The following is a 23,158-nucleotide window of genomic DNA, read 5'->3' on the forward strand; positions in this document are numbered from 1 at the left end:
GTCCTGTCACTTTTTGCCTGCCACACGTTGCATTATCCTTAGTCAAACTGTGCAAAGTCTACTTCTGGTGTTTCACAACAGTAGGGATTTTTTTATCCTAGATTTCCACTTACTCTGTGGATACTGAACCTTTTTTGAGCCATAGGATCCAAGCCATAAAACTCTCTCAAGCATTGAATCCGCTCAGTGCTCTTTGCTCAGATTTGCAAGTCGGAAGGATTCAGTGATACCTTGATACCAACAACAGAAAACTAGCAAAAATTAAGATTTTACTTTTTTTTCTTCCTTTTGTTAAAAAAGTTTTAATTTCCTGAGGCAGATGAAGTTCCCTTGCAGTGCCACAGGTTGTGCTGGAGGATTGCCATTGTTCAGGGGGGGCGTTGTGAAACCAAAACCCAAGTGCTCAGGAGCTGTTTGCACTCTGCATATCTGCAAACCTGGCTGCATTCTGGATTGCACTGTTTGCACGGGGAATATCTGCCAAGGCCTCAGCCTCCAGCCCCTGGAGCCTCTGTGCTGCTCGTTCCTGAGGTGCCCTGACGTGGCCACTGAGGAGAAAGGGACTTGCTTAAAAAATAGTCATTTTTGGAGGCAGATCTCTCTTGGTCCCAGTTACAGCCACCGGTTGCTTTTTGCTTGGCTGGGTAGATTGTCCAGTGGAATTGGTTTATTATGGCTGGCAAGAATGGCAAGAGTTGTTTGTCTGAGTTCACTGAGGAATTACAACCCCCAACTCATCGGTTTTCCAAGGAAATTCCATGTACTGTCAATGTTTCATCCCATAGGTTCTAAGTTGAATTCCCTACCATGACTGTGAAACTTTGGGAGTGTGACTCAGACAGCAAGCACACACTATGCAATATGGTTTATCCTGTATTTATTTGTAAAAAGATCAGACATAGATCCTCTATATATATATATAATAGTGTCAAAATTACTAGTTGTGAACTGAGGGGAGTGGAGTTGTAGCTCCTGTCTGGCTATTTCAGATAAGTGCAGAATGCATTGAATATTGGAGAGCTTAACAAGTGCTTTCTTTTGTTCATTTAAAAATGTCTTAAATTTTTCATTAGAGTATAGAATCTTATTTTTTTTATTTTGTACAAGCTGCGCTTTTTTAATTATAATCACTGAAAAATTCACTATAATTTGATTTTATAGGATTTTTGTAGCATTACAAAAATATAGTAAAACCGAGGTTAATACCTGTTGTGGCTAACCATATAAAAAGTATTAAATCTTAAACTTGAACAAAAGTCATATTTTTTTTTACTAGATGTTAAATAGGGAAATATTTTGTTCTGCAGGTCATTCTCAGAAAAGGTTTCTAGGTCAGCTGTGTTACCAGCAGTTTTTCTTTTTCCCATTTGATGCAGAAACTCTTCTGGTATAAGATATTCCGAATTCCATCAGTTTTCTTGTGGGAGTGATGCATTTGACGCCATTCGTGTACTAAATTGTAATTTTGGGAATGCTGGAATAATTCCTACCAAGACTGTCTTAATTGTGCCATCTGACATTTGAATGTCATCCTGGTATTAGCTCATAATAAAAGATAAAAATCAACGAGTCAATTGTTCTTTTGAATATCCCTTTTTCCTGGTCCTGCTCTCTGAAGGCTGAACTGCTGGAGAACATTTCATGGCTGAGTCCACTCTGCAGTGGAGGTTTATTTGGGGCCTGTTCTTTTTTCAGTATTAACTCCCAGCTGTTCTCACTGTTAATCAAAAAGTGCATCAAAGACTGAGGGAGGACTCTTGTTTTTAGGACGTGGTTGGGGTTTGGTTGGTGTGGTTAAATTGTCTCTACAGGATAGTTGCTGTTTCATTTTCCCAGTTCAGAGGGAAATCCTTTATCCTAAGGGGGAAAGGAGGAGGAGGAGTCATTAAGAACAAGGCAAATTGAATATTTTTCCTGCAGGTCCTTGGTGATCCACTGTGTGCAGTTCCCAAATATGAACTTCTACAGGTTGTTCTCTTCCAGATTAACTCCATTTGCAGCTGCTGCAGGAACACACCTGAGCTGCCTCAGTACAGACAAGGTAATCCCTGGTCTGGGTTCATCTTTCCCAGTTTACTGGGACTAAATGCCCTCAAGTGCTCAGTAAAATGGATGTGAAGAGCAACTAAAAGCAAATTTAAACGTGTCAATCCCAGTGACCTGTTTGTTTCTTTTTTTAGGAAGTGGGAAGGCCCTGAGTATAACTATGGATGGAAATCATTGTGTTTATGACAGCTTGGATGGGAAAGGGAGGGAGGAGGAATTCCCTGAGACCAGAAAGGACCTGGGAGATGCTCTTTGGCTCAGCCTGTTACCGAGGGCTGGGCCCCTCACCTGGGCTGTGGGGCTCAGAAAAAGCAGCTGTTGGTTGTCACCTGTTCTCTGTTCTGCCCCTGCAGAGTCAGATGTGCTGCCTGTTGGTGATCCTGGCCTGGATTAGGAAGAGCTGCATCCTAATTCCATGTGGATCAGAGAGGGTGGCATTCCTGGAGGTGAGTCCCTGCCTGCTCTCCCTCTCTGTATCTGAGAATGAGCCGTTTCATTGATGAAGTGTAAATCTAAACCAATCCGTCAAAATCTCTTCGTAGTTCTTTGGTTTTAATAAAACCTGTTTGGTACTACTGGGTTTGGATAATTTTCACTGGATCTTCAAGGGGAAAATAAAACAAACCACCAACAGAAAGAGAGAATAAAACCCAGATTGTTCCCTGGTCCTGCTTTTGCCCAATCTCCACCCTTACTCCAGTTACTCCAGTGTGATGCACAGAGCCCAGAGGATCAGGGTTGATTTAAAGCACTGACACTGTTTGTTGTGCTCCATAAAATAATCCTGGTGAGCTTTGTGGGCCAGCTGACACTGCTGAGTTCTTGTGTTGGTTTTTTTTTTATTAACCACAAGTCAATACTTTAATTGGTTTCATATTTTTAAGTAGTAGTTCTGGCCTTGCCTGCAGTCCTTGATGCCTTAATTCCTCCGTGGATATTGAGCAGTTTGTACTTTGTCCTACAGCAAAATATTTAGTTCAGGGTGATTTCTTTCAACTTTCTCTGCAAAGCTGGAATGTTTCTGTGTGAAGCAGTGCACTGAAGGGCTGTCAGGACCTTCTCAGCCTGCCAGTCTGAGCTGTTGGTCCTGACAGACCGATGGAATTGAAGTCTGGGGCTGCCCATCACTGCTGGGCAATTAATGTAATCAATACTGAGGAATTAAGAAGTGCATTTCCTTGCTCTAACAACGTGTCCAAGTCTGGGGCCTTTCAGTTTCTGTTTCTCTGAGAGGATTTTTGAATGGAAAGAGTGATTATTAAGCTGTTGGAATTAGCATTTCAGGGAAAGCTGCTCCAGGCTAAGTGGCAATGTTTATTTTGCCTGGTATTTTGGAAGGGGTTGGTTGTCACATCTGCCCTTACAAACTCTGGGTTGGGTTTAGCCACACATTTTACTCACACCAGCAAAGGTTTTTTTTACTCAGAATCCTGAATTCTGCCCCCATTCCCCTGGGAGCTGTGCCTTTAAGGGCTCTCTCCCATCAGCCCTGGCAGCCCCATCAAGGTCCCTGTGGCAGCTGCAGCTCTGAAGGATTCACTCCCTGCCCTGTCCTTGGGGTTCTCCATCATTCACCAAGTAAGTGTTTGACTTTTTAATTCTGTTTGTACTCAATTTAGAAGTTTCTAAAGGTATTTAGTTAAGGCAAACTCAAGTTAATGGCAACTAAATGTAACTTTCCTGTAGCAGAATAATTTGAGTGGCTTTTTTCAGCCTTATCTGAGCAGCAAAGTGAGAAAAGACAAGCAGGAAAACAAAGTGAGATTATATATAATTAGTGCTATAATTAACATAAAACCTAATCATGAATAAATTGTAGCATTTGAAGGGGTTTTGTTTTTCAGAGACATTAATTTAACAACAAAACTAGACCTGGCACTGAGCTTTAAATACTCAAACAGTAACAAATCTTTCTTTATTCAACATGCACCAAACAAGTAGATTTAAATGCATTTATTCTCTCTGATTTTTATGCATACTACAAATTTGCAAATGCAGTATAAAATAGATTCTGCCCTGTAAGAAAATCTGGTTCCTGTCACGACAAAAAATATAATATTAAAGATCTGTTTTAAAAATACCAGCTTTATAAAATGCTCAGTAAAAAACTACCATCAGTGGTTGGTTTAAAGGCAAAAGGTTAAGCCAAAGATCCATTAGGAGCCTACAAGAACCTAAAGGGAAACATCTTATTCTTGTGCTTATCCAGGTACAGTGAGAAACAGTTGCTGGTACAGGTGCATGAGTAAAAAAGCAATTTAATTGAGTGGGCAAGCACTGAAGGATCTTTAATGCCAAGTGTGACAAGGAGCTCTAATTCTCACTGTAGTCCAGAGGATAAAGTTTGCTCAAATAAAAGTGGTAGGTTGACCTTTGGGGTTGAGTCATGTTAGGAAGATAAATAGAGTTTAGCACAGTCTGGAACTCAGAATGTTGAATTAAGTCTTAATGCAGCATATTTCAGGATTTCTCTGGTTCCTATGGCAGTCACAAGAGAAGCAATGCTGGCTTTGTCTGCATTCATTCTGAAAACTTAAGTTTTCTCTGCTTAAAAAAGGCCAAGTTACCATTTTCTGCTCTGTTTTGAAAACTGGACCGTTTGGTGGGAGCCTGGGCTGTAGAACTGGGAAAGCTCCTACAAGTGAATCTGCAGGAAACTGGGAAAACTCAGAGGGAACAAACCAAGTTGTTTGAGAAGCTTTAGAAAATCTGGAGGTGCATTGATGTGGCTCCATCCTTCCACTTGTTAACGTGGTCTGAAATGACAGTTCTGCAGAGGGGACACGTTTTTTCTCTATTAAACCACAAACTGATGCATTCTTCACAAAATGTGTGCTGCAAGAAAAGCAGGAGAACTTAGAGCTCCTAAGCTCTTCCACGTGTAACATTCTATATTAATTGCACAGCCTGATTTCTACAAAGAATCATAAAACATGTAGTCACCCATCTAATTTTATGTTGTTTAAAATAGACTTTAATTTGCAAGAAAAATAATAATTGGGATTATGTGTGTTACCTGACAGATGAGCAGAATAGGCTTCTGAAATTCAGCTTGGCAGATGGGACAGATATCATCTGATTCTGAGCACTGTCTCTTGCTGGCTGGCACCCCATAGTGCTGCAAAACAAAGGGACTTCAGCAAATGTTGGTTTCTAGGGGGATGAAAAAGCCAAGACCAAACACCAGGACAGAAAGGAATTTGGGCTGCTATGTCAGGAAGAGTATTAAATCCCTAACTCAAAAGAAATATTGCTCATTTTTGAAGTCGAGCAGGCCAAAAAGGGTGTGTTGCTTCACAGCCTTTTAGTTGAAGGGTTGTGCAGAAGAGATTTTGGGGGGGTTGCTGTTGTTCAGATGACAATAAAATCATGTAGTTAAGGAATTCAGACTGAAATGGGACAAGGGAATACAGGGTTTCATGTAAAAATGCAGTTGTTTATTGCTAGAACAGTACAAAGCAATATGGGAATGAGGTATTTAAAAAGTATTTGCATGTAAATTGGGTTTATGGGTTTGAATTTTTGAACTCAATACTCACTGGGCGTGTAAAAAATATCCGTAAAACCTGCCTGAAGTTTCTCAGTTGTCCAAAAAAGCTCAAAAGCTGAAATGGGAAAGAAAACTCGAGTTATGTTTAGTATTTTTTCCCCTCTGTGAACTAAAAAGCTTCCAAGCTTTTGGCAGTGGCCTCACTGCTGGTGGGATGTTGGCAGGAACATAAGCAAAGCCATAGTTCAGACTGACCCTCTTTGAGTTGTTTTATGTGGAACCAGACTAAGGTTTATTCTTTCAGGTGTTTGTTCTTTAGAAGAAAAATAGGGTTGAGGTTCTGAACTGTAACATTTGAGTGCAAATATCTCACCATTATTATTGTGTTTGCCAGAGTGTTGGGGTTGTGGTGAAGGTACCAGGGCATTAGGAAGTTTTGGTCATGGTCAAAGCCAGACTTATCCTGACTCTGGTTCCATTTGGGGCAGAGGAGCTCTCTGGGGAACAGAGAGCCAGCATGAGCATGTGTAGCTTGTTTGGCATTACACAGGATCCTCTAGCAGAGAAAAAATCCAGTTTCCTGGATTTTCCAGTTCTTTTAGTGACTGTACTTCTGCAGGCTCTTTTCCTCAGTATCCTACAACAGTCTGATCGGTGTCTGACTGAGGGGATCTTTAATAAGTGTTCTTTGCTCTGCAGTCCCAACCCCTTCCCAGAACAGGGGCAGGAAATGATGATTTAGGGTCCTGAGCCAGGTTTTTTATCAGTTTTTTGGGAGGCTGCCTCAGTTGAAGTGAAGCACTGACTTGCCATCAGTGCAGAGGGGAACTTCCAGCAACGTGTTGGTTTGTGTGTCCCTGAATGGTTTAGAGGAATATAAAGCTGACCCACCTTTAGGATGAGGTAGAGAAGGCCCAGCAGGATCCCAAGGGTCCATCCCAGGCCACTGTCCAGCTCCCCATGGGCAATGAGAAAACGGAACCACACTGGGATGGGGACAAACATCCGGTAATACTGGCAGAGTTCTTCCAACAGCAGGTACCAGTAGCCCTGAGCAAGACATGCAAAGGAAGAGCTCAAGGTTTCAAACACAAAGGGTTGGGAAAATACAGAGAACAAGATGCATTGTTATTCTTTTTCAGTAGCTCCCTCTTGTAATGTCTTGAAACAACTAAATGTGAAATAACAGATGATGGGTCTCACAACTGTGCAAGTAACGGGAACAGAATTGATGGCTGGGCTGCAGAAAATCAAATTAATAGGCTGAAATATGATGGATTTGGCAGTTGTCTACCTACTTAATGCTGTCAGACTTCATAAGCATTAAAAAAAGGAAATAAAAGTTATATGAAAAAGGAAAATAAGATTAATTTGGTCACACAGATCAGCTTGTCATGAGCCAGAGCTGTGCCCTGCATTCAGGGTTAAAAAATGAGAGTAAGGCCCATCCTTTTATTAACAAACATTATTTACAAACTGTTTTCCTGTAAACATTATTTCATGCCTGGGTAAGAAGCCTTATCTTGTGATAATGAACTCATTTAAGGATGGGATGACAAGAAAACTGAGGGCCAGGAAAGAAGGGGAGGGTAACAGGTAACCAGAGTTCAGTAACACCCTAAAAATTCCTGAGGAACAAAACACAAGTGTCCTGCACAGAGCACTGTGTGTGTGCATGGATAAGCATAGATATTGAGCTTAGCTCTTACTTTATTTCCTTCAGTTTGTCTTTAAAACTCTATTTATAACAGAGAAGTACCCCTTCTGCAATAGTGCCACAATTTGCCACTATTGATCAGATTCCTTCTTTAATTTAGGCACAATTTAGGTCACAGTTGGTGTAATGGAATTTTCAATAACTGTTTTTTAGATGTTACATCACCAGCTGTAGAGAAACCCAAAGATCTTGATTATAAATCAGTATTTAGAGAAGCCAGTTGTACCTGAGAAGAACTTGTTCTGGCACATTTTAAGAGATAAAACCTCCCAGAACAATCCTGTTCAAATGCTACCACATGCAACTGCACTTGTTAATTTATTTTTTGGAACCAGCACTAGTAATTGCAATTTTAAGATAAAATGTAATTGGTTTTGCTGCCTCACCTCGGGAAGCAGATAAAAATAAATACACCACCAATCAGGGCAAGCTCCTGAGAAAATTATTAAACCTCACTGATTTGAGAAATTAAGCTGTGAATCAAGTTCATCGATCTGACACGAATATGGCTGAGGTTTATCAGCAAAAAGAAAACTCAGAATTCCTTTGGAAGAGAGAAAAAAAGCAGCTGTTTGCATGTGCAGCCCTTACAACCCTGACAGACATTGTCAGGCATGTACCAAATTTGCTGTGCCCCAGCTGCTCCAGGCCAACTGTGCACGTTCTTGGAGTGCAGGAAAGGAAAACTTTCCTCAACCCCCACCTCAGAGACAGAAATAAACCCACTTATCCAGTGGCATAACACGAGGAATTGTTTCCCAGCACACTGAAAACCTTCCTTAGCTCCAAGCAGGGAAGAACAGGAAGTCCACAGGGTTTTCTTGCCCAGGGTGTAGCGGTGGATTATATACAGATCTTTAATTAAAGACTTTTCTCTAGGTAGAATTTAATAATTAGCTCATTTTACCAGAACAGAATCTTCACAAGGAAGCAAAAATACAGCTTGTTTCCTTACCTTGGATTTAAAGGACATGATAAAAGAAGGCACCAAGAGAATAAAGCACTTGAAGCCCATGAAGAGGAATTTCAGAATAAAATCTGTGACTCCCACAATCCAAAGTACCTCCCAGAAGTTCATAAAATCCACCGTAGGGTTTAAGAAGATTAAGCTACAAAAAGAAGTAGCAGAAGTTACTGGAGAACCCTATTTAGAGGCAACTATAACCAGAGATTATCACAGCAGGTTCAAAGAGGGAAACCTGGTTTACACCAAGGAAAAATGTTTGCCAAGGAATTGGGAATTGATCCTTAGGATCTCTGACAGCCTTCCCGTTTTGGAGGCTTTGCTGTGTCTCCATCACAACCCTCATCCCTGGGTTTGCTTTCTCATTTTGGCACTTAGCCTTTGGTTCCCAGCCCAGGCTGCAGCTACAGAGGGAACAAGGGGAAAAATCCCTTGGAGTCATAAACTGCCCAGAGCCCCAGAAGGGCCAAAGCTGGGAATCAACCCCAGGACATTCCCATGGCACAGCAGTGCCATTAAGTCCACTGTGGGGTCTAGGAAATTCCAACAGACTGTTTTTTAGCCCAGCACCTGCTGAGTTGGGCAGAAGGGGAGGAAGGGAGATTAAAGTGAAAGAGAAACCAAGGCCACGATTTAAGAAAACCAATAAATGTTCTCGGTTGGTTTTGAGTGATTTATGGGGTGAGTAGAGGTGTTTCTGTGCTTACCTGTAGTACAGGGACTGAGAATGAAAGGTGTAGTACAGGAGCAGGGCTGATCCACTCAGGTACAGCAGTAACCAGGTGCACTGCAGCTTGGAGCACCGTTCCTGTGGGAGAGTTGGGAGGACACGTTGCAGTCCTTACCTCAGGAGCAGCGTCTGAAACAGCCCCCAGAGCACCTCAACAGCCACTACCAGAGGATTTTCTCTTAGTGGTTTTAGGCCACGTGAAACAGAACTCAGTGGAAAGGTAAAGCAATAATTTTAATGTTTTCAAAATACCGATTTCTCTGTGTCAAGGTTTTTTCTAAAAACACGACCAAACCCACCCCACTCTGAAGAAACAACAGGTTTCCCTTTGGGAGTGAACAGAGAGATGAAAATTTAGGCTGTCAACTGCTCTTTAATCCACAAATACAGTTAAGTTCTTCCATAAGTTACAAAAAGCTTTTATCAGTTGAAGTGATTTCCAGTCAAAGTCAGAGGAGGGGAAAAAAAAAACCCTCTTTTTATCCTTATCTGAGAAGTTCTACACTGTACAGAAGCATTAAGACTACTTCCATCTTGAAACCTAACATTATTAGGTAAATAAGAAGTATTTCCATTCCCATTTCTTTCAAAATTTGATGAATAAAAGTCTTGGTTAACTTAGAGAATTTTGTGTCATAGGATGATACTTACTCTTAGAAAAACCTGATTTACTATGCTTTTGTTTGCATAGGCATAAGTTGTTAGCAGCCCAATTCCAAGAGAAATGCCTATTAGGAAAACAGGATCAGTTATACACATGAAAAGGAAAAAAAAAAAATCACTGAACTGGGTTAAAAAGCAGCCACTTCTCATATGTCTTTGTAATTACAATTAATAGCTCAGACTCTCCAAGCAGGATAATTAAGCACATAGTACATATGCCAGCAAAGGAAACAGCAGCCACTGAAATGCAGTTTAGCAAATCTCTCTTACTGCTGAATAAAGCAAATAAAAATAAAGCTGAAAATAAATTGAATTATCCTTCAGCCTTCAGGTTATCAGTCTGTCTCTTTGGGGGGGAGGGTTTCCTCTCTCAGCCCTGGTTTTGTCATACTCTACCACTGAGATGCTGCATGAGGAGTTTGACACAGAGGATCAGGAGGTAGGGCAGGCTCTTGTGCAGCCACTGCAGGAGGTAGCGCAGCTCCGACAGGGAGCTGCCGCCGGGATCCTCCGAGTCCGGGCCGGGATCCTCCGGCCCTGCTGCTTCCCCGTGGCCGTGGGAGCGGCTCTGGGAGCCCTGCCTGGAGCTCTCCCTGGCCTCTCCCAGCTGGATGTGCACGGCCCCGGCGCTGGGATGGCAGGAGCTGTCCCTGTCTCCGGCCGGGCAGGGATCGCCGCTCCCCGCGATGCTGTGGAGGTGGCCGCAGTTTGGCTGCATGGTGGGAGTTTTCCTGGTCCAGGTTCTTGCTGATTTGTGCCTCCTAGAGTGGGATAGAAAAAGTCACAGTTGAAGAAAGAGAGAAATAGGGGGAAAAAAAGTATCCAATATATTGTACCGAGTCATTGTCTGTGTCGAGTAAAGACAAGATTCCCCAAGATCCTGTGGTGTTCATTCCCAAGGCTGGGTTCCCACCTCCACAGGACACCTTTCTGTGTGCCACTGAAATTGTTTCCTTCCACCCCCGTGCAGGTTTCCCTGGCATTCCTTAGGAACAGCTGAAGTTGCTTCAGTGCAAACCAGGGCAGCAAAAGCTGCTGGACAGGAGACCAGCACTGGCTTGTAGGGGAGAGATCTTGGAAGTGCTGCATAATTGCACAAAAATAGCAACAGCAGGAGGGCAGGGAAGGAGCAAACAGGGATGGGAGGGAAGGAAGGAGCACATTTACATGCACTGGTTCAAACACTGTCTGGTGAGAAGCCATGCTCCAAACTGAGGGCCATTATCAGATTAATGTGATTATCCTGTCTGGGGAAGGGAGCAGAACCAGGTTAGGCCATATTGTAAAAAGCATTTAAAAGAGACTAGGGTCTAAGTGAAAAATGAAATGCAGCCAACAAATAATCCAACAGTGAGAGCAGCCAAACGAAGGTCCCATTTGTCTTTGCATTGGCATCTTTTGATTGTCTCCCTGGGCAGTTTCTCACTTTATATCAGCCTTTACTCTGATCAAATAGTGTTAAATCAGCTTCTCTGGACTGGTGTGACATCAGAGTAACGATTTTGGAGAATGCCTTGAAGCTGAATTTGGCACAGTGCTTGTCACTATGGAGTAGTATTATTGAAACATTGGGAATTTTGTTATAATCCTTCTTCTGCCGTTCAAACTCTTATAGATTCCTCTTTGAAATTATTTTTTCCACAGCTAATTTCACCAGGGATACAGAAAGGTTACATCAAACTTGGTTTTGCACAGCAAAAAGTTCTCGATGCATTTGCACAAAACCCAAGTTCTTTAGCCTTTAAAAATAAAATGATATTAAAAGGTAAACCGCAATCATTTAATATATGAATATGGGAACTTAGTAACATTTACAAGTGCTGCTGTGCTACTACTATTTTTTGTTGGCCAAAGATGACATCATGCTCTAAACCAGCCAAAATTCATGTCCTGAATTTTTCTGCACAGGAATGAAGCCGATGAACTGGAGACAGTACTGACTTGTGTGAACTGAGTCCCGCAGGATCGGGACACCAATGTTGGTTTGAACAGGAAAGGGAATTTAAAAAAAAAAAAAAAAAAAAGACTGTTTAGCACTCTCCAGATGGTGGTTTTGGGGCAAAACCTGACAGTTGGGTGTTTTAAACAGCGAGCGATCCCATTGCCGAGCAAACTTCCAAATCACTGTAATTATTAAATGGGATCGCAGAGAACAACCCCGCGCACCCCCAGACTTCGCTCTCCCGCCCCAGATTTGCCAAAATAAAGCGCCCGATAAAGGCCCTTCGAAGCCCCCCCGGGCCGCTGCTCCCGCCGCCCTCGGGGATCCCCCGCCCGCCCCTCGGGAGGGCTCGAACCGCGGCGGCACCGCCGAGCCGGGACCCCCCGGCAGCGCCTCGGGGGAGGGTCTGGACCCCGGGACCCCCGCCCCGGGAGGGGAAGAGCCCGAAGCCGCGTCCTCCTGCCCCGCCCCGGGCCGTGAGGGGGGCGCGGGGCCGCCCCTTTCCCGCCTTCCCTCCCGGTACCTCATGAGGCGCCCGTCGCCTCCCGCCTGCCGCCCGCCGCCATCGCCGGGGCCCAGGGGGTGGGAGGAAGAGGAGGAGCCGTGAGGGGAGGAGGAGGAGGAGGAAGAAGAGGAAGAGAAGGAAGAAGAAGAGGAGGAGGAGGAGGAGGAGGAAGGCTCGGAGCCGGGCGTTGCTCTGGCAACGTCGGGGCCTTCGCCCCGCCATGGCCCATGAGGGGCGGGGCGGGGTGGGGGGGGACTCCCCTCAGGCGCAGCCCCGCCAAAATGTGTGGGGCGGGAGGTTCCTGCCGAATTTTATCGAAAGCCTGAATTAAAATTAACCTGCGAAGGCTGTAATAAGGAAGGAAATTAAGGGATGCGTGTATCTATATAAATATACGTGTGCTGCGGTGGCTTGTCGGCGGCGATTAGGGAAGTCCTGCTGTCTGGAAATTGGCTTTGCCTCCCAGGAAACCTGAGGGGAGCGCTGCCCTAGTTACTGCTGCGGGAGCCCTCGGGAGAGGCTCGAAATGAAATGGATACAGGGGGTTATTTTTCGTTCGAAATATGCTCTTGAATAAATTAGTTTTGCGTCCAGAAATGGCATCTGTTTTCCTTGGCTCGGGTGTTTTTCTTAGGAGTGTTTAGGTATGCAGCTCACACGGGAAGCGGGGCTAATATCTGAGCAGCTTTGGATATCGGTGCTGGGTCGTGTTAGAACAGAAATGCTGCTTTAATTCAAAAGTTTAAATGCAGAAATACTGTGGGGTCAGTAACCCCGGGAGGGAGAAAGGACGGGCACTTAAAACATAGAACTCACGAGGTGAGAAACTAAGTGTTTTATTATAAGAGTTAAGTGGCCTGATGTTCAGTGACACCATCTGAAAACGAACCTTCTCTTTTATTTTCAAGGAAGTAGCTGAAAACACTGGATGCACCTCTGTTTCTCCTGGAGGTAGGTTTCAAGGAGGCATCTGCAGCAATTTGGTCTACTTTTGTGATGTTTTTGGAAGCTGTGCCTAGAATTTCTCATCTGGATGTTTCAGGCCTTGTATCCTCTGCGTTCCACTCGGGCTGTGGCTGATGGGCTGGAAGAAACCTGGGCTGGTTATTACAGATACACTTAATATTAAACAAACAATTAAAACAAATGTGGGCCCCCTGAACTCAGAAGACCTTCTAATTTGTGTAAGTCTTCTGCCTAATTATCACAATGCTCAGTAGCAGCAGCAATGCAGATTTCAGATGCTTGGCTGGAAGCACTCGAAGAATTACATGGCCATGTCCCCATCCTTCCAAGGATAACACAGACCTGTTGTGTTTGGCTTCTGCTGTGCCATATTGTTCCTTCTCCCACTCTTTACTCAGTCAGTCACTCACAGCGTGTTTGGATTGTGAAGGACAACGTGAAAAAAATCTCAATTTGATTCTCAAATCAGGAAAAGCAATTATAAATCTTTTTTATTTTTAAATAGTATTTTATGGTTGGAAATTATGCATGCCTTCTGTACACCGCTTGGAAGGGTATAAATATAAAAGATTTCTTCAGCTGTTTCTTTTTTGTAATTACAAAATGCATTAAAGTACAAATGTAGCTCTAAATCAGTGTTGTCCTCAAACTGCTTTTCATTGTTACGTGGACTGGAAATATGAAATTAATTCGTGGCAGCTTATTAATCAATAATGTTTGCTCATGCAGGTCACTTGCTGATTTATCTCCAGTTCACAGCTCATTAGAAGGTATGTAACTCTTCAGAGATGTTGTTATTTAACAGGTGTGGTTTCCTGGTGCTATTAATGACCTCTGGATTTAGTAACTCCTGACACAAGGAAGATTTCAGAGATTATTCACATAAAATTGGAAGTCTTTTCCTGTGGGTATCGCACATGTTAGCTCGTGGGATACCTGGTAATAAATTTACCAATTTGTATTTGGATTCCACTCCCACCAAGGAATTTCACAGAGCTGGCTGGATCAGTGGCCAGGCACGTTTTCAGGTGTAGATACACTCAGCCAGAAGTATCCCAGATTTTCTCACCCTCCCAGATGTAGGTGGTACCTCCTTCATCGGTGCAATCAGCAGGTTTGCTCAGTGTGTACCTGCTTTCCCTGGGGTTGTTCAGTGCATGAGGACATTGGAATAAACACTCATCCTTGTGGAATTCTGCCCTGGCAGCTCAGTACTTCCCTCTGCAGTAATTCCTCTGCACTAAAAGTTGCTGAGAGCTTGTTCCATATTAGAAGAAAATATTTTGTATCCTAATACCCATTCCTGGAGGAGCTCTTGCAGAAATCTTCCTGCAGGGCAGGTTGAGGGATTACAATCTACATCTTTTGTATCACCTTTTTTTTTTTTTTCAGCAGGAGGTGTGGAAGGAACTGGTGCTTTAAAATGAGATGTACAGGATACATCTGTGGTGAGATTTAAAGGAGCTGATCTCAGATACACGGAGAGCAATTTTAGTTAATGATATGACAAAAAAATTGGGTTTTTTTGTAAGAGTCTGTAGAATAGCAGAATGTCCTGAATATTCAAAGGCTTTATTGGTTGTCTTCATTTTACCCAAAATGTTGCTTGAGTATGGAAGACTTTTGCAAAACTACGAGAGTTTAAATTCTTTGATGGATTTGAAAGTCTTGCCAAGAGGCTCAAATAACCTTTAAAATTTGAATATTTCCTGAGCTTTGAATGCTCAGTCTTTTTTCAAACTAACTCCTGCAACTACCCAACCCTTCCTTCAGTTTGTATTTCGAGCACGAGAAAACAACTCCTGTGCTCCCAAATCTGAGGGACTGCAGGAAGAGAGACCTTATAAATCTTATTATTTATTCTGAAAACTCCCCCCGGGGGTGATGGCAGAGGAGCTGAATTTCACCGCTGAACTCTGATCCTGGGAGCTTTGTCAAGGAGACTCGCGAGGAATTTGAACCAGATATTTTTACATTGCAATGACATCACCCTGTTCCCTGAGGTTTCCAGAAATCTTACAAGCTCTCAGTGTGCTCGTTCCTGTTAAGTCATTCTAAACCGAGAGTCATTCCACCGCAATGGTGTCATAGAATCGTTACAAAACTGGTGAATTAGATCCCGGAGTCTTGTTTATTTTTACACAGATAAAGCCTTGAATGAGAACGAGCCAGCGGAGCCACAAAGGGCAGCTGCAGTTTTTGCTCCCTGCACAGGAGGGTGCTCAGCTCCTGTCTTTATCTGCAGCAAAGAGCCGTTGCCCTGGTCATTAGATCGAAGTGGAGAAGCCGTTTTCTGATCTGGTCTTTTCTTGCAGTGGCGTTGAAGGATCTGTTAAATGCAGCGGCTCGAAAAATATTCAGCTGTCACAGAATTTTCGGAGGTGTGTGTTAACTGCTCCTAAGCACCATCGCGGAGGTATTTAGGTCAGAAGATGGAATGATCGTGACGTTGGGATCCTCTAATGGGTGCCCTTAAAGGTGCCAGAATTTTCAATAGAATCTTTGAAGTTCCTCAAAATTAGGCTTTTCCCAATCTGCCGTTTTAATCAGAATGGGTGAATCCTTCAGTTGAACAAGGAATTCTCCTGTGTGTAAACACGAGTGGATTTACCAGGAAGGAGTAGATGAGCTTGTTAATTTATATTCCATCTGTAGTACCTGCTAAGAGTTATAGCCTTAATTATTCTTTACTTGCCTTGGTAAATCATAGAGTTGTAGAATATCCTGAGTTGGAAGGGACCCACCAGGATCACCAAAGTCCAGCTCCTGGCCCTGCACAGAACAGCCCCGAGAATCCCACTGTGTGTGTGATATTTAGTAACATATTTTAGGTTAAACTCCAAATTAGCATTCTAACATAACCCATAAAACGGAATTTCACTGACTTACTGTTGACCTTTTCAGAGCTGAGTTAAACAGGAGTCTTGGGTGTTGTTACCTGGGCAGATCTTAGTGGAGTGAGTTAACATGTTCTGTCTGAAATCAATTTGTTAAACCTCTGTCTTGTACGAGGCCAAAATATTCCAGCCCTCTGGATGCACATCCAGTTTAATTGCTAAGAAAAGACAATTTTGATTTTTAAAAAGAACTGCCACTGTAGACAGATTTCCAGGTGTTTCCTTCCAGACCTTTCAGGATAAATACAAACCCAGAAATGTAGGAGGCAAAATTTTGTTTGTCGTGTCGAAGGGGATCCATCCCATTCCCGTCAGCAAATAAATATTTGCTTAATTTTAGGCAATATTTACCTCAGTGGTCAATAAAACTTGTCTTGCACTTCGCAGAGTTAATATTTACTTGCTGGTTTTAGTTTGGTGACAATATTTAAAATTCTCTGGGGGGGCTTTTTTACTTCTTTTCTAACAAAAAGAGATTTTGTATTAACAAAGATGTGTTAGTGTATTAGGAAGTGTTATCCATGGGTGAGACCATGTTTGACATGTAATAAGATTATCCAGATTAGGCCTATAAGACTTTACAAGTATGGAAAGGATTTTTTGTTGTTGTTGTTTAAGGGTTAAATGACTAAATATATTACCAGCTTTAAAAATAATTGTTTGTGTCAGTTATGCCCACATATAGGTCATTAATAAAACTTAATGAGTTGGAGAGGAGATCCTGATATGTTTATAATTTATGGAATTATGGTCATTCTCTACAGAATTTGTAGGATGTGTATCACACAGAAATGGGTGTCAATAATTTTATCAGGGTTAAAATCAGGGATAGATTTTTTCCTTTGACCTCAGCAGCACCAAGCCTGTTTTTCCAGACATTCCTGAGGCTCTCAGTGTTGTCTGCAACAGGAACACTGAAAAATCAGTACCTGAGTGATGCAAAAGTTGCTGATTTTTGATATCCTGGTACTGACATTATGGATATCCTGTGCCCCCTAATTACTCCAAAATCAGGTACAGACTGCAACAGCTTGGTGAAGAGGGTATAAAAATGAGGCTGGAAAAATTAGGATGCAGATACTAATTCAGAAGGCAGAGGTTTCTGGAAGGAAATTAGAGTGCTCCTCCTCCTAATTTGAAAATTAATTTTCTTTTGGGAAGCAAGCACAAATTTAGCCATTTTTTTTCAGTGAAGTCAGAGTAAATGCAGCAGCCACACTGGGATGGTGTAGGAGGAAATCCATAGATGAATTTTAGGTCCTTTTAGTTTCCAAACATGGCACTTCATTTCCATGGAAGAATTCCCCTCTCCCCCTGCGTTTCATGCCTGGATCATAGTTGGCTCTGTGCTTATTTTTCAGAGGTTTGGGTGTATTAGAAGTCGGTACATGACAGTGTGAAGGGGTTGACTTCCAACCTGCTCGAGGCTTTGTCTGCAGGATCTGGTAAGAGACACTTCCAGCTCCTTGGGGTCTGCTCAGAGGAGATAAAAGGGCTGCTTGTTCAGCAACACGTGTTATCTTTGCTGTCATGTCCACTGCTCTTGCAGGGGTGCACTTAAACCCAGGGGAGTAGCAGCTGTTTGCACCTATGTCACGAAAAACCCCTAAAGATTCTGTCCTTAAATGGTGATTTTATGATTGATAGGATTAGAGACAAGGGTAAGGCTGTTTAATTCAATTAATCTTGTGGTCTGAGCCTTCAGCTGAACTGAAGCTGCTGGACTAAATCACAGCACACCCATATCCCTCAAACTGTCAAATAAAACAGCTGTTTATGATAATGATTATCTTAATTTAAGAGTTCCAGCTCATGCACTACTTCTCTTCATTAATGGAAAGAATTAATGGAAGAATACTTACAAAAGTACTTATTGCTTAAGCAAGAACTACTAATGAAGTGAAACACTTGGAATTCATCTTGGACTCGTTATACCTTCCTCATACTTTCAGAAGACATTATAACAATTAAACATGTTAATTGTTAATTGCATGGTTCAAAGTCTGGTGTTGTCTTCCCTGTTTCCAGTAGGAAATGTCTGTCCCTCTATGTCACTCAGCTCAGTTTAAATCTCTGGAATGCATCCCAGCAGCTGAGCAGGGTTTGTCCTGTATTTCTGTATGCAACAGAATGTTATTTTTTTTTCCTTTTAACACCTAAGAAAATTTGGAACACTACAGCAAAACATCCGAGAGTCCTGCCCAGGGTCCCTCAGGTGCCCATCTACCAGAGGAAGACATGAGGGCAGATAAAAGGCATTGAGCAAGGAAATCCTGGCCAACAGAAATGCTCTGTGTGTCATTTAGATCATGACACAGTAATTGTTCTCTATCATGCAGAAGTGCCACAGTGCTAAAATATAATTGGAAAATGCATTTCTCTCTGATCTCTGATTTGAACCTTTCCATAGGTGGTGTAATTGTCTCCCCACGTGTTCATGTGGCTGTTCACAGGTGCATTAACTCCTGTCTGTCACCCAAATTGCTGTTTATTGCAATGTAAGTATGGTAAATTAATACTTTTGCCCAATATTGGCTTAACATTCGTTTTCCAACTGCAGAAGTCAATGGGAAATAAATCTGGGAGAGGATTGATGAAGTGAAAGATGCAGGATTGTGGAATAAGTGAGTTGCTGGAGAATAACTTGTGCTTGTATGTATCTTAATTAGTTATGTGAAAACATAATGGATTTTTTTCCACAGTTATAAAGTAAACTGTGGATTGATGTCTCCTGTAACAGTGGGAAGAAAGCTCAAGAACCTGGACTATTGGTTTCACCATCTCCTGTCACTACACTGAGTTTTGTTAACTCTGTTTTTTAAGTTCCAAAGAAATATTTCCTCACCTTTATTTTACCAAGACTCTTTTTAGCAACCAACTAAAATTTTTGGACCTTTATCAGTTTTTCAGCTTGGAAATAATTTCTTCTCTCTTTATTCTAACAGTCCTTCCCCTGCAGGAAAATCCCAGCTTTGCTTCCTGTGGAGTCGACAGGGAAGGATAAATCAGGAAGAGCAAGGAACTCTTACTGGTGCTGCTGTGTCTCCTGACAGGAGAGCAGAGCCACAGAGGAGGAAACAGCATCAACATTCTCCACAAAGCAGAGAAAATAGGTGCAGGCAAGTATTTTAAATTGAACTCTAATGAAATTATTGTTTATGGCCCAGCTTCTCCCTTCCATCCAGAATGTGTCATTTAGGTGATTGGGCCAGCAGGTGCAAACATAATTGAATCCAGGGAAATAAATAAGGAGGGAGGCTGGGGATTGTTTGCTAAAAAGAAGACATCTAGTTTACTAATTAGGAGGATTTATAGGATGCTGCACTTAAAATAGATGATTATTGATGGCTCATCTTAATCCTGAGAGTTACCCCGTGGTTCCAGTTTGCTGCAGCCTCGCTGTGCACGGGGGGGATGGCACAGCCAGGGATGGGACCTGGAGCTCATCCCTCACCTGCAGGGGCTCCAGAACCTTGGGGACTCAGGGCTGCCCCACCCCTGGAAGTGTCCAAGGATGGTTGGATGGGGCTTGGAGCAGCCTGGGCTAGGGGAAGGTGTCCCTGCCCAAACCATCCCATGAATCTGTGGGAGCAAGAACCAGAAAAACAGACCCTCTGCACTGGACACTGTTGTTTTCACCTGGAAACTTTATGAAAAGCTACACAGAAACAATGTTATTATCTCAGGGAGGAGGTATTAAGAGATGCCTGTGTTACATCTGTCTTAGAATCAGTTACAAAGAGGAAAGAAGTTGTAATTCTTAACTAGAGAAAACTCAGATGGAGGTTCTTTTGAAAGTCTCATCACTCCAAGTAGCAATCTAAAGGTATTTTAATGGAAATCAGAGGTAGGGATTAAACCAAAATATTTGTCAGTGGACTCTGCTGAGTGCAAGGTAAATAATTCTAATTATTTATTCATTTTTAAGGAAGTAGTGATAATAACTCTGGAATTTAGGTCAGTATAATTTCTCCTTATTTTAATGCTCTCAGTGACTGGTGAGCTCATCACAGAAGCCATGGATGAATTCCACATTTCCCATGCCCTTATCTAAGTCATTTCTCCTTTCTGCACTTTGGAATGATTTGAATATGAAGTATATCAGGAGAACAGAGTTGTTTTCTCCTCTGCAGCAGATCTATTCCTCACAAAGAGTAACAAGCAGCCAGAGCGAATTACCATGGAGGAGATTGCAGCTGAGCTTGGAAATATTATTTTGAGAGACTTACATTTCCTTCTGAAAGGAAAGAGCATTAAGGGATATTTTGAAAATGTAGAAAGGGAATAATAGCAAAAAAAAAAAATCTCCCTAAGATAAATTTGGCTCAGCAGCCTTTTTGCTATTTCGTGTCTAACATTCATTTTGGAGATATATCAGTCACATCAAGCTGAGGCCACTTTAGTTTTATGTGCCTGGTAAAAGGGAGTTGATTCACAAGGATCTGGTCCATTCCCTTCTGTCACCTCATATTTCTGTTTCTGTGTCTGCACATTATTTCTACCAACCAAATACATTTTTTTTTTTTTTTTACAATTTGGAGGAAAATAAATGGAAGTTTCCAAGTAAGTATTTTTATATTCATTCTCATGCCTTCGGTTGTTCTACAGAGCTTCTGTATTGCATATTCCTCCAAGTAATTCCTGCTGATAAAATGCACTGCTGGAGTAAAATAGGGAATTAAAATTTAGATTGGAAATGGATTTGTTTGGTATTTCAGAGGGTTCTGATTGAAGGTTTTCTTATGCCCAGCAACAAATAAATGAATATACAAGGAGTGAGGCAGCCATGCACTTCAGGGCTGGGGCAGCAGGAGCTGTGGAATAAGAGGATCCTTTAACACAGAACACTTTGCATTTGGCAGGGCTGGTCTGAACAGGGGCTTATAATCCCCCAGGAGCCTGGATTTTTCTGCATTTGGTAGGAACCAGTAGGTCTAGAGGTGTCTTGATGTATTTGCCATTCCCCAGTTTCCTCAGGAAGTGCAGCCACACCACTTTGCTCCTAAAAGATTGATGTGTCCCATGGACAATCCAACAAAATTATGGTGCTTTGCTTATGATTCCATTGCAGAATTACCCAGGTTTTGTGGATTTTGTGTTTGAGTCAGCCTTTAGTGTTTGTTCTACCTCTTTTTTGTGTGTTTGTGTTTAATGCAGCTGGAAGTTATTCTGGAAAATGGGGAAGCTGGAATCCTTAGAGGAGCTGCCAACGTGCATTTGCCTGAGTTCCTTCAGCAGTGGGGAAGAGAGGGAGAATTCCAGACACGTCATCCTGATTTCACAGGCCTGCAGAGATGTCCAGAGTGGACTGATCCATCTGTGGGAGGTAATTAAGAGCCCTGTGCTTTGTTACACATATGTGTGTGCTCTGTCTCCATGCAATCCTTGTAATCCGTGGATCCTCTGGATCTGCCTGGACAAACATGTCCAGTTTTGGAACTGGAGAGCTCCAAAGAGCTCTTATGATTGGAAAAACAGGCAGTGGCAGTTGGAATCACCCAGTGCTCCTGGTTGGAGTGCAGGTACAGAACTTCCTCTCTCACCTTCCCCCAAACCTGAAAAATTATTGGATCTGGATATTCCTACTCCACTGACTGTTCAGAGACAATCCTTAGCTCCTGACTGAGGTGTTCCTCCCAAAAATCCACGTTTTGCTGTGTTCACTCATCCTGAAGTGACAACAGGTAGGAAGGAGGGGGAAATGAAAAGGGATTCCGATTTCAAAAACAACTCTGAAGAAAGCAGGCCCTGTGTCTGGGTTTCCAAACCAGGGTGGGGATGATTTCTGTCCTGGGTGTTGTTCACACTTCCCTGCTCTGACAGCTTTGTAGTTCAGGTCTGTGGGAGAGCATTTCCCTGCCAAAGGGTTCCTGTGGCATCTCCTCAGCTCAGGAATTGCCCCTTCCAACTGGCCCCTACAACCCAAAGCCTCCTCAGGCAGCAAACCCACGTTCTCCTCGTTGCTGTTTCACACTGTGTACCCACAGGGGTCCTCCTGGGCTTAGCTCTGAAGGAATAATTACACTATTTAAATATTAAACATCAAAGTTCTTCTTTCATTGTTAAACCAATATTAAAGTAGGACAAAACTGATTTACAGTTTAGGGTTTGCTCCAGAATCGCTGGTGTTGCAGCTGATGTCCTGTTCCAGCAATACTGTCACTGCCAGGAGGCACAGAAATGTAGATTTTAATCAAAAACCCTTATTTGAGATACACTTCAGTTAAATTATAAATTAATCTTGCCTTGTGGACTTCCAAGCTCTTAAAAAGGGCAAATGGATGCAGTGCCCTCTGAAACAATTCATACCCCCATTTTTTGTCATTCCAGCACCATGGAATTGGAAGTTGGGTGTCTTCCCCTCACAGATTGTTATTTAATCACTGTATATTAGCTTTCATTGCCCTTTTGATGTATTTAAGCTCATAAACTTCTCATTGACTAGATTGGATTTACCATGGTGTTGTTACTTTTTATGAATGGAATAAATCAATATTGGATCCGTTGGCTTCGCACCGGGTTGTTTATTTTAAGGGCTGTTTAAACTTTCACTGACTGAAAATGGAAGGTTTGACACCTCCAAATGAATCCTCAGAATCTGGGAATGCTGAGATCCCACCTGGCTCAACCTGCAGGTGCTGACCACGTGATCCAGAGGTACAAGGCTAATCAAATGTCCCAACATCCTTTGAAATTGGGATGTATTTTGCAGCATTCCCAATATGTAACACTTAAATACTTGCAAATTACTTTATTATTGTAAGAGAAAGCTTTTGTTTCATTACTAAGGAATATTCCAGAGTAAGAGTAGTTTTTGTCCCTGAAAATAGTCTTGAAAATATCAGTCTGATATTTTCATATATATATTTATATAGGAGGAAATAGTAACTTACTTCATTTTAAGACTGTAGTCCTCAAATAATCTGCACAAACCATCTGACTTAATCTATAAATTTGAAGCACAGAAATACCACTGGGTTCATTTTTTCATGGAATTTTAGGAATGTGGTTTCTTGGGGCTTTTTTTTGCTAGTTTAATAATAATTAAAACTATACATTAAACAGGTGATGTTCCACATAACCAAGTGCTAAACTGTGTCCAGTGGCTATAAAAACTTGGGAATTCTCCCATCAGTGCAATCATGGGATAACAGCCTGGACTTGGTGCTTCTGGAGGTACCTGTTTGGACTCAGTGCTGCCCCTTTCCCACCCATTATTTATGCACCTTTATTATTGT

At 42.3% G+C, this 23,158-nt stretch overlaps 1 protein-coding gene and 1 long non-coding RNA gene across 2 annotated transcripts; one reads left to right on the forward strand and one right to left on the reverse strand.

Annotated features, from left to right (window-relative positions):
* Positions 1–273: 273 nt before the first annotated feature.
* RNFT1 (ring finger protein, transmembrane 1) lies at positions 274–12,168 on the reverse strand. Its single transcript, XM_051809829.1, has 9 exons — positions 12,076–12,168; positions 10,007–10,371; positions 9,599–9,675; positions 8,925–9,025; positions 8,209–8,362; positions 6,428–6,586; positions 5,586–5,651; positions 5,063–5,164; positions 274–4,881 (listed from the first exon to the last, which is right to left on the reverse strand). The coding sequence occupies exons 1-9, from the start codon at positions 12,078–12,080 to the stop codon at positions 4,747–4,749; spliced, it is 1,164 nt and encodes a 387-aa protein (XP_051665789.1). The 5' UTR covers positions 12,081–12,168; the 3' UTR covers positions 274–4,746.
* A 147-nt stretch (positions 12,169–12,315) lies between these two features.
* LOC127481022 (uncharacterized) lies at positions 12,316–19,035 on the forward strand. The gene is made up of 7 exons (XR_007908083.1): positions 12,316–13,008; positions 13,100–13,241; positions 13,753–13,793; positions 14,419–15,501; positions 17,282–17,365; positions 18,331–18,418; positions 18,866–19,035. It is a non-coding gene; the product is annotated as an uncharacterized LOC127481022 (long non-coding RNA).
* Positions 19,036–23,158: the final 4,123 nt, after the last annotated feature.

This window comes from Manacus candei, unplaced genomic scaffold (assembly GCF_025592945.1).
Source record: "Manacus candei isolate 608988 ecotype Guabito, Panama unplaced genomic scaffold, ASM2559294v1 h1tg000076l, whole genome shotgun sequence".
In the NCBI taxonomy this organism is placed as follows: domain Eukaryota; kingdom Metazoa; phylum Chordata; class Aves; order Passeriformes; family Pipridae; genus Manacus; species Manacus candei.

What these genes read in the sequence shown, in the direction of transcription:
- RNFT1 (XM_051809829.1), bottom strand. An exon ending in TCTCAGTCCCTGTACTACAG is followed by an intron (nt 8,363 to 8,924) that starts GTAAGCACAGAA and finishes TTCTTTTTGTAG; the next exon opens with CTTAATCTTCTTAAACCCTA. An exon ending in GGATATTTTTTACACGCCCA is followed by an intron (nt 5,165 to 5,585) that starts GTGAGTATTGAG and finishes TTTGTTTTGCAG; the next exon opens with CACTATGGGGTGCCAGCCAG.